General features: G+C 35.9%; 1 protein-coding gene across 1 annotated transcript; it reads left to right on the plus strand.

Moving 5' to 3' along the window:
- The first annotated feature begins 353 nt into the window (after positions 1–353).
- On the plus strand, positions 354–7,463 carry LOC139124800 (heme transporter HRG1-like). Its single transcript, XM_070690909.1, has 3 exons — positions 354–502; positions 2,843–3,010; positions 5,028–7,463. The coding sequence occupies exons 1-3, from the start codon at positions 367–369 to the stop codon at positions 5,177–5,179; spliced, it is 456 nt and encodes a 151-aa protein (XP_070547010.1). The 5' UTR covers positions 354–366; the 3' UTR covers positions 5,180–7,463.
- Positions 7,464–11,670: the final 4,207 nt, after the last annotated feature.

Genomic DNA, 11,670 nt, shown 5'->3' on the forward strand with positions numbered 1-11,670 from the left:
TAATACCCAAATTTGCAAAGTGACACCTAATTTTTAATTTCCCTTACATGGAGAGTGCAAAAGTTTGGCTTGTATTTTGAGGCGCGTACTTGAGAGGAAAGAATCAGATGTGATTTCTCGGCTTGAACACTCCGAGTAGGCTATACTGCAGGGGAGCTATGTTATTTTCAATTCTTTATTCTATTGTTGCTATAATTTTCGTTAGATTCGCCGATTCATCCTTGTTTCCGAACAAATTATCGAGTGAAAAAGGCCCCGATTTAATAAAAGTCTATCAATGGTACTTCCATACTACGCCCGCGGTCGGTTGCTAACACCACCATTGAAAGTTCAAGTGATGGGGTCAAAGGTTAACGTGCAAACAAAATGGCGCCGTCCAAGGGAGCTATGCAATGCCGAGTGGCTCTCGCAATCACTGGTGCTCTGGTTGGCGTCATCGCCCTCTTTGCCTTTGGAGCAGGTCTAAAAAACTATCACAGTGCAGCATGGGGCGGTGTCAGTGGTAGGTAACAAAAAAACTTCAGCGAAACTCATCATGGTACGAAACATGTGTACCCCTCGACCGCGAGGTCACTCTTGACTCTCACACAGTGACAGGCAAGGCATGGGCGCTGGCCAAATTCCGACAGATCCGACACAGTGGAAAGGCACGGATGGCCTAAAAGCGCCCAGATTGTTCACCGTATTCTAACAGCCATTCTTGAAATTGACTTTACACAAAAACATATATCTAGGGCCTAGGCTTTGGCATATGCCTCGGGCAGAACTTGCATGGTTGAGGTGATCAAAGCGACGTGCTACGGCAATTAGTTTGACGTGCATGCTAACTGTGAGGAGATGACTCAGCGAGTTATCACCAGCACGGAGCTGCACACTGCTTCGTGATGTTACTGCTCGGGTGTAGACGTTATTCCATTTCGAATACGAAGCCACATGAAAATGTCACATTTTCGTCCAAAACATTGCACTTTATGAAGAAATTACGTTTGCACATAAAAAATAACAATACGTGTTTTTGCCCAATGCTCAACATGCTTCCACAATGCCTGTACTCATCACGTACTAGAGGGGCCATTCCAGGCCATTCCAATGTCTTCAATTCTTTTCTTATTCTCCATGCTTGTATAAATAATTATATAGATGTACAGTTTTCATTTTCAGTCGGTAGGCGAATATTGAAAGTGAAAGACCGTGCTGAAACTTTGCCCAGACTTTCCTAAATGAAACTTTCTTCCTCTTACCGAATCAAGAATAAAATCCAGGGTCACTGAGCAAAGTTAGGTGCTACAGAAACAAATTACCTAAAATTTGCCAGTGTTTGAAAATCAATACGGACGCAATCCCTGTGTTAACTCTATGGGGGATAATGAAATTTTTAATGTTTGAAAAACTAAGACGGTGAAAGTTTTTTTTACGCCAAGAGCTTTAAAATTAGTCCTTACAAGTGGTAGATCAGTAAAGAATTTGAAAAAATTGAGAGTCCGAATATCTGTCCCTAAGGCGCATCCTCTCTTACATTTGCTATTCTCAAAGATTTTTTTCTCACTCCGGTTTTTGTCATTTGTGTGGCATCAAACACTCTACTTAATCTTATGTCTGACTCAGCACAAATTGCAAGGTACAACACCGGAATAGGTTTCATTGGGTAATATATGATCACAAAATATTGTCACTGAAAGAGCTTTGCTGTCGTTCACAGAGTATAACAGCAGAGCTCTTCCTGGAGCAATTGAAGCATAGTGGTCACTGCTCTTTAATAGAATTCATTAACATAACTGTTAATTGTGTTGTTATGCAACTTTGCACTGTGCTATCAGAAATTCCGTGGGAGCACCATGGACAATAGGGGGGGGACCTCCACTGACAATCAGGGCTCCCCTATGGGAGAACAATGTAACAAAAACAAGTACATGTACCAGTACATATTTTTCCCGTAAAGGTGAGAGAGAGAAAAATTTAATCAACAGATACAACCTGCTAAGATCTGGTCCACTTCACAATATTCTGATTTTTGAAAAGACTTACGGTAAATTCATACAGCCCATACCTATTCTACAGTACATGTATCATTTTTTTAGCTACTATAGACTATAGTCTATAGAAGCTATTGGGATGGGTATCCGTCCGGCGTCCGTCGTCAGTCTGTATGTATGTATGTATGTATGTATGTATGTATGTATGTATGTATGTATGTATGTCCGTTTGTGAGGCGTCCGTCCACTCAAATATCTTGAGAACCGCAGTACTTACTGATTTGATATTTGTTGTGTAGATGAATAATATGATTTTGAGAAACTGTTTTTTTTAATTTTTTGATATTGTTGAAAATAGGCAAATTAATGCCAAAAAAGGTGTTTTTGGTTAAAAATCTTCTTCTTCATAACAGCTGTTAAAACCACTGGTCAGACAGCTTTAATATTTGGTTTACATGTCCCTAGGATGACCTTAGTGAGATAGTTTGATACAGTCAGGAAATACTTAATTTTGTATCCATGTCTATAGTAGCTTCAGGGACTTTGGCCCTATGTTTGAGATATTAACCCTTTGAGCCCCAAAGTCACTTTTATGTCACCTTCATAAACTGAACCCTGTTCAATTTTTTTTTAGATTTTGTCAAAAATTTTGAAAATAAACTCTAGCGAATGAAACGTGATGTCAATGTGGTTCAAAATTGTAAAAATATTACACAGAAAATATCATAAAAATTGGTAAAATGTCTGACTAAAATTTTGAAGGGAAAAATGACCTTACTCCAAGGGTTGAGAAGGTATTATTGTCTGTCAACAGTCTACTTGAAAATAATTAGCATTGTATTAATCCAAATCATCTGATTTCATTTCAGCTGTATTTGCATCTGTGGTACTGTTTCTACACATACAACATTTGAAGGACTGGTGGGGAAGGTGCTACCACTCTCTAAGTTATTTTGAAATCCTTGGATTTGTAGTAATGTTGGGTTGCATTCCGGCACTAGGAGTCTATTTAAGCTTGGCAATCGTTCAACACCAAGGTTAGCATTTCATCTTCTTCAACAACTAAACTCAATTAAGCAGTTTTCCTAGACTGAAAGATTCAGTCGTGTGCGGGCGCTCCAGCGCACTGTGACCTATGACCCTTTACTATGACTGAAGGCACACTGTTGTTGAAATCCTGTTCTCCAACAAAATTTTGTTGGAACCAATCATATTACAGGAGTGAGTTAATTGACAGTATGTAGGGTAACAAGACCGCCCACATCCCTCACTCTTTATTGCCATTATGTACGTAAATTGCCCACGTGATGAATATTCAAATTACACTACCATGATTTACATATTCGAGAAGTCTGTAATGTCAGTTGTGGGCGGTACTTTTTTCTTTTGAGTTTGCCGCAGCCAAGTGCAGTGTGCCTTCATTCGTAGTAAAGGGTTGTAGATCACAGTGCGCCTGAGCGCCCGCACATGACTGAATCTTTCAGTCTACAGTTTTCCCAGTAATTTTGAAATCTTTTTTAGAAAAAAACCCTTTCTAGATTGCTGTTATTTATTCATATATTTATCTATGTATTTATTTATTTAAATTTATTTATTTATTTGTTTGTCTGTTTGTTTATAATGTTATAATTTATTTATGAGCTTTCAATCAACCATTTGCTTATTATACCTTCTTTCTCACTGATAATTGTTTTTATCATATAATTCCTTGTGCAAGATTTGATAGTGCTATCCTCTTGTAGAAGGCTATTATAAATGCCTTTTGTAAAATAACTTAACCTTTTACCCCTATTCCCTGTATAGAGAGGTCCACGCTTACCATTGATAACAATTGCTTTGGACCAAACCATGGTGGTGAAAGGGTTAAATAAATGAGTCAGTAGATGTAACTTTTGTTTCTCAAGTGCAAGTACATGTTATAAACTTAGTCAATGTGTGTTGAAACATAGCCAGGATCAGAATTCACTTGTCAATAATGAAAATGCAGTCTACGGTACACACATACAGACAGAGTTAAGGGAGTATGTGCCTCGAAAGTGAACAACTAAAACTTTTGCTCAAATTTTCCTCAATCAAACTTTCAACCATTCTCTTACAAAATCAACAAAAATAATCTGAGGTATTCATGCAACATTTATTACTAGAGAGACAAATTACCTTAGATTTCTCAATATTTGAAATTCAAATGCCGCATCCCTGTGTTAACTCTATGGAGAAAAATACATGTTATGATTTTTGAAAAACTGAGGTGGTGAAAACTCTTCTCTACCCATTCCCATAAGTAGTCGATCTAAAGAGAATTGATAAAATTTGAAAGCCTGAATGTCTGTCCCCGAAGCGCATTTGGCAAGTTGAATACTGTGTACTCAGCATGCATTGGAACAAGAACAAGAAACTGTTGAAACAGAAAAGTATAGTGAAAACATCCCAAAATCTATAGCTACAGGCCCTCTTACATATAGGTGTATCAGGAGTGAGCAAATGTGCATGCTATTTGCCAGACCTACTTGTAAGCACAGGACAGGATAGGATAGGGTGCAAAGCTATGGCGGCGTTCATTGTGTAAGTGGACACCAAACAGGCAACATGGGGGCACATGCTCCAGAGAATGCCACTTTTTAGTTTTTTCCAGCCACAAAAACGCAGACAGACTGCTACGCGGTAAGCGTGAAGCTGCTGCCAATCAAACTCTTTGGTTATATTCAAGTTCTAACGGGACTGGAAGACAATTTTTTAGGAAATTCAAGCGTTGGTGGTAGGGAATCAATGACCGTTGGCGATTTGAACCGACCGTTAATCAAACGCTTGTATAAACTCTGTTTGCAGGATTAGCAAACAGTGACAAAAGGTTGAGATCAGTTTGTGTAATCAATGTTATAGAAATCAAACATCGTACTGGCCAAGTGTTTGACTGGGAGGAGAACTCCACTAATGTGAGAACCTGGGGATTGAAAGTTGCGGCCTTCAATAGTTATTTACTTATTTATTTATTTATTTGTTATTTACTTATTTAAGCAGTTGTTAATATATTGATTTACTATGGCTTTCTTACAGGTATCACACCAATTGCATCACCGTACGGTTACTACGTGACATGTGTATGGGTCTTCATGACTTGGAAGTGGTCATTAGCTCTCTTCCTGTATTCTCGGAGCTACAAACGTCTCTATGATGACGAGTACATACTGCCGCCATTCACAGACTGATGTCAGTATCAATATTATATCAATACAGATCAGACTTATTGATATTTGAAAAAGTGGGTATAATTTTTATGTAAGGATTTTTACATATCACGCAAGTCTGCTGTCAAATTCACAAACTTTTTTCATTAAAATTCAAACCTGAAGAAAAATGGGCCAAACCTTCTGTATAAAAATAATGGAGTTTTCCTTGTTGGTCGTCCCGTTGTGTTTTGTATTACCTGGACTCCTTAGGATTGTGTTAATTTGTAAAATGGTTCACCATTGGCACAATCTTTGAAATTCTTGTCATTTCTGGAAATTTCAAAGCATCTGTAGTACAGATGTAAAATTTCCTTGTCTCAAGGGGACAATTCCCGCCTAGACATTTACAGCCAAGACGTTCCCAGTTGGAAGCATGATGTCATGCATATCAGGAAAGGTCACCAGGTCACAAGTTCAAAGTTCATGAGTTAGTGGCACATCTATTTAGCATCTTGGACCAAAAGTATCACATATTTGTAAATATTTGACAATACCGAATTTTGCTTGAGATCGATAACAGTATTATGTAACCAAAAAGTAAATTTTGTGACATCGATATCTGTCAGACCGTGTGCACTCAAGCCTAAAGGACCAAGAAAAAGTGACCACTACAAAGAGGTGATCACGCTAACAAAATATCCACTAAACTAAGGTTTGACTCTCGAATTGTTTTATGGAAATTCTTTACTTTGAAAATGTTACTTTTTTGTTGAAATGGAGTGATGATTATGCATAATGGCTTTGATATTAGCAAGACTTGGTTCAGATCTGTCATTGGGTCAAAGGCTGCAATTTTTGATAAAATTTTCATTCCTTTTCTTCTGTAAAACAGTAAATTTTATTTTTCTCCCTAAGGTGTGTTGAAATACCAAGTATTTGCCTTGTAAACACAGCACATTGTTTACAATGTGCTGCATTGTTGTTGTTGTTGTTTTTGTTGACAAATTGATTCTAGTCTGGACTAAATCAGTTGTCAACAACAGCATTAGACTCTCTAGCCATGGAGGCTATATTGAAAAATTGTACCCTTGGCTAGTTGATATTATTTGGGATTAGAACAAGAAACTGCAACGTGCAAAAAGAACGAAAATATTGGAAAAATTCATCCAAATCAAACCTAACCAAACATTAAGGTTGAGCTGCACCTAGCCAACATAATTTTTTTTCAAAGGAATATTTCTCATCTTGGATGACAAGGAAGCCCCCTCATACTATGTATTTTAAAAAAGCAGAGAATCTGAAGTCAAGTATATAGCAATAATTTACTCGAATGATGAAGGAATGTATATTTGATGTAAAAAACCTCAATTATGATATTAATGATAAAAATTCTAATATTTAAGTAAAAATCTTGGTACTTTTTTCTGATATGTAATACTTCACATGAAACGAGAGTAGATGTAGAAAAACGACTATTTTATTTTGCATTATCCATCCTCATTTTTAAATGGCAAGGGTTAAAGACACATTCAAAAAGTGAATAAAAAGATGGGTAGCAAATTAAATGCCTCTTATTCAAAATTAGGAATTTTATGGCAAAACAAAATGGATGTTTTGTTATTTAGCATTTAAAGAACATAATGTGAAAATTTCACAAAATTTGACCCAGCCAGAGTGGAGTTAAATTCTTTCGAAATCTTGAAATCGGAAGAAAAGAGAAGCCAGGAAATTGGGTAATTTGCATATTTTTGCATAAATTAAAACTTCTTTATCACGCAACGTAGGACTGCTTTACAAGCTAAAAGGTGAACCCAACAAATATTTTAATCTTTGGTCAACAAATTAATTAAAATTGAATGAATATTTGCAAAAAAAGTGATTTTGAGCAAAATACGCTGTGTTGGGTGCAGTGTCCCCCTTAATTCTTCTGTACATGTGATTGTTCATTTGAAAATACATGAGTGGGTGACCTTGATATTGGAGAGATGTTCTCAAAGCTTGATCACTTTTTGCCAGACTGCTAATACTGCTGTTATGTCTGATAAAGTCAGGCAGCATGCCATGACAAAGTATGACTCTATCCCTCAAAACTTGATCAGTGATAGGGACGAAATGTTAGATTTTCAAGTATTTTCAAGAACTAAATACATGGCAGCTTTGTTGATCAAATTACAGAATCTCCTTGTAACATGTAGCTAATAACAAGAAATTTATGATATTTTTTTTTTCTTGAACTGCCCTGTCTCTAGGCCATGTTAAAGGTATCTTTTACTATTCTCTCAGGGAGCTACAAGACATCATCAACTTAACTGACCACATGCTTCTCATAAGCAAAAGATGAAAGTCATGTCCAAAGATAGACCATACCATGTGTTTAAAATTTCTAGTGTTCAGGTGTAAAAATTGTTAATATGTAGGTTTATTCAATCAAAGAGATTCTTCAAACTTTTAAATTATGGTTTTTACAAAATGTGACTTAGAGGTACATGTTTATTTGTAGGCCACATTTCTGCAATCTATTCACCTTATTGACAATCTATTTGTATGTAAAAAGGTATGGCAAAACAAGGAGCACTCAGTATACTCTTATGTCAGTGTGATTGATTGTACATTTTGTTCACGTCAAGCTACAAAGCTTCTTTGAAAAATTACTCTGAAAAACATACACTGCAAGTATATCTATAAATATATAATCTACATAGAATAGTCATGATTCCAGGAGAGTCACCCCCAAGATATATTCTCTAACCCCATCTATAACCAAAACTAATGGCTTGACTTGGGGTGACTGTCCTGATACCACTGTTTTCTACAGAGACTGTTTTATCATAGACCCTCGAGAACCGAGGGTCTATGGTTTTATGTAATATTATTCCCTCAGAATAATAAAATATTGTGTATCAATGAACTGCAATTATTTGTATGAAATAAGTGATGCACTCTAGTGCCACAAAAAGGTAGCAGAACACTTTCAGTTGATTTCATGAATCAGTCACGCAGGCTAGAAATTATCACATTGTATATTGCAGTTTGTCTTACAAACATGTTAAACATTCACTCATTTTGTTTTTGTTATATTTTCCATGTTTCTATTTATTATTTAAAATTCCTTCAAATTGTATTTTTCTAATGTAGTAAAGATAACACCAATAAATCAATTATGTTGTAAACTGTACTTCAAGCATGTTTTTAAGTGTATAGAATTTTGTATGAATTATTGTTTATGACGTATGACTTCGTTCAGTTTCGTTCATATTCAGATTTTGATATGCCCAAGATAATTTTTGTTGTAATCACAAATTCTCAAGAAAACCTTAGAAATTTTTGTCTTCTTAGAGAACAGAACACATTTATTGATTGGCCATGATGGTAACAGCGTATGTTCATTGCCCAAGGGCCTGAGCGTCATATCACAAGGCCACAGACTAAGGGAAACACACATTTTTTATTGACTCTCAGGTCAGAGAGAACATCAACCTATCCTGTTAACCCAATGTAGTCAGACAACATGTGTTTTGTAATATAACTCATCCAATTTTCTCACCAAAAGATTGAGAAGTTTCTCAGTTATCGTCACTTGTTTCAGTCACAGATGACACTGCCAACTTCTTTACGCATTGTAGAATGTGCACATGTTATACGCCAATTGGAAATTTCCCCAGTCAACAGTTGTTCTGAACTGTTAACCGGTTAACAGTTTGGGAAACTGTTGACCTGTAACTTGCTCACTGCATGTATCAGCATCAACATGATGCATGCCACATGACCGTACATTAACAAATCACAACAAAGAGTTATTAGGTGGTGTATTACAAAACTAAATGTGTTATGGTGAACTTAGTATCAATGCAAAATTTGTCATTTTATTTTTATTTTTTCTGATGAATAGAAAATTCCACAGAAATGTCATATAACCATTTGAGAAAATAAAGTGTTTCATGTGCATTTTAATGTAATTTATGTGTCCTTGTATCTAAACATGAAGATGGGATAGCATATATGCAGATTACCTATTTTGCCACAAATGTCATAGATTTATAGCTCACGTCTGGTATATGTATATATACCAAAGAGAGCTCATATGGTAGGTCAGTGGTGTCTGTATGTATTTCTGTCCACATCAAAAAGTCCTAAACCACAGCACCTACCGTTTTAGTGTTTAGTGTACAGGTTTATCCAGGGAAGGAGATGTGAATTTGTTCAAATGAACATGTCAATGTCAAAAATATGCAAATGAGGTAAAAAATTGAGAATCATGCAAATTGCTAAAAACTTTGTCACAGGCCAGATTTGGTTGAAACTTAATATGCAGGTTCTTCATGATGACTTTAGTTAGATTTGCTCAAATTGTGGTGAAATTTTTCCTGTTTTTTGTTAAAAAGTCTTCTCTGAAAGCGCTCGTCCCATTGCCTTGAAACTTGGTTGAGCATGATCCTAGGATTGGCCTCTGTCAGATTTGCTCAAATTGTGGTGAAATTTTGACTTTGTATTTTTGGGGCAATTTTTTCCTGTTTTTGGTCAAAAACTCATTTCTCCCAAAGTTCTTGTTAGATTGCTTTGGAACTTTATGCTTGATTCTAGGATTGACCTTTGTCAGATTTGGTAACATTGTTGAGAAATTTTCATATTAGTATTTTGGGGCAATTTTTTCACATTTTAGGTCATAAAATAATTTTCTCTGAACTGTCCTGGTTGCTTGAAATTTAGTATGAATGTACCGAGAGGCAACCTTATTTGAGTGTCTTCAAATTCTACTAAAATCTTCACATTTGTTATTTCGGCAATTTTTCCCATTTTCAGTCACAAAAATTGTTTGCTCTGAAATCGCTCGTTTGATTGCTTTGAAGCTTGGTATGCATATTCCCAGGGGTAAAGTTACTTAAGTATACTCACTCTGGCGTGGCGCATCGAAACAAATGTGAGCCAAGTGTCATTGACGCTGTGTTTTTTCTCATTGCAAGTCTCATACAAATGAATCGTCGTAAACTATGCCCCACAGCTAAGTGCTACATGATTTTTGCGCAGGTCAGCGGAGTGGAAATTATGCTCTGGCTTGTGAGAATGACAAAATGCAGCTCAGAAGATCAACCACTGACATGGAAACAGCAGTGATTCTGTCATAGCGAAAATGACAAAAGTTCACTTTTCTGAAATGTGTCTGTCTACTCAAGTAAGTTAATGCATGGGTGTTTGTACCCATCAAGCCCAAAAGTAAGAAAATGATCAATTATCTTTAAAAACCACCAGATTAGATTGATATTTAGCCTAATTATTGGAATTATTAAATTCTTTAAAAAAATGTCTGCCTAAATCTTGACGAGTTGAGTCACGTGACCAAATCTGATATTTTCCCGCCAAAATTTACGTCTTTATTAATTTTAATATTCCAACCGTAAACCGTTAAATTTTCTTGATTTTCTTTGCACTTTTGGAAACAACATCTATCATATTCTTTCAAAAATACATGGCACTCATGAAACTCTATCTATACTTCTTTCTGATATTCAAAATATTCATGTAAAACGTCAAAAATATTGTATTTGTTGTTTTTTGTGAAGAAATAATATTCAAAATTCAATAATTTTGCATCTGCCACTAGTTCTAACACAAGTTCCCATCCCATTTTACATTAATTGGTCATAATATTTTAAATATTTTGATGTTTAGCGGTTGGAATATTCAGTTATTTGCAATATACAATTTTGGCGGGAAAATAACAGATTATGGTCACGTGACCTGACTTAGGTAATATATTATGATAAATTTCAGCTTAATAAAATGCGAAACATATTTTGGCAATTTTCACAATTTTCTGACCAGGTCTGATTAAAAAGTATGTTCAAACTGATTTTACATGTATGTAAGCCTATGCCCATGCATTAACATACCTGAGTATATGTGATCTTAATAGTACTGACATTTTTTACATGCCTAGCATAGTCCATTTTTGTAGCCATGTTTATTTTACGTGAACGTGAATAAAGCCTTACACTGCCATTCACCCTTTGCACTTTGGTCAAAACCATTGGCTTTATGGTCAGGATTTCCATCGTGGTCAAAAGGTCCCCTTTGGTTTTATGGTCACCATTCACACCATGGTCAAAACCATATTGCTTCACAGTCACAGTTTTTATCATGGTCAAAAGCATTTGCTTATGGTCACCATTTACATAATAGTCAAATCAACGTAATTCAGTATGATTATTTGCACTATGGCTAAGATGACATTTGCTTTGTAGTCACTTTTTGCACCATGAACGAATCATTTGCGTCATGGCTTCTATTTGCATCATAGCCAAAACATTTGACTTTGTGGTCACTATTTGCGCTATGGTCGAAAAGAACTGATGGCTACATTTTTGGACAATTATGTTTGCATATTAATGAGAAAATAACGATGTCATTGCAAACAGCTCTGTTAATAGAGCTGTTTGCAATGACATCATTATTTTTGGCCGGAAATCGGCACAGGGCTCAAGCAAAGGAATTTCAAGAAATGCCAGATAGAATTCCCACTTTACATTTGACAT

Source organism: Ptychodera flava, assembly GCF_041260155.1.
Source record: "Ptychodera flava strain L36383 chromosome 23 unlocalized genomic scaffold, AS_Pfla_20210202 Scaffold_24__1_contigs__length_23054250_pilon, whole genome shotgun sequence".
NCBI classification, from domain to species: domain Eukaryota; kingdom Metazoa; phylum Hemichordata; class Enteropneusta; family Ptychoderidae; genus Ptychodera; species Ptychodera flava.

What these genes read in the sequence shown, in the direction of transcription:
- LOC139124800 (XM_070690909.1), top strand. Translation starts at nt 367, where the DNA reads ATGGCGCCGTCCAAGGGAGCTATGCAATGCCGAGTGGCTCTCGCAATC. An exon ending in AGCATGGGGCGGTGTCAGTG is followed by an intron (nt 503 to 2,842) that starts GTAGGTAACAAA and finishes ATTTCATTTCAG; the next exon opens with CTGTATTTGCATCTGTGGTA. An exon ending in GGCAATCGTTCAACACCAAG is followed by an intron (nt 3,011 to 5,027) that starts GTTAGCATTTCA and finishes GCTTTCTTACAG; the next exon opens with GTATCACACCAATTGCATCA.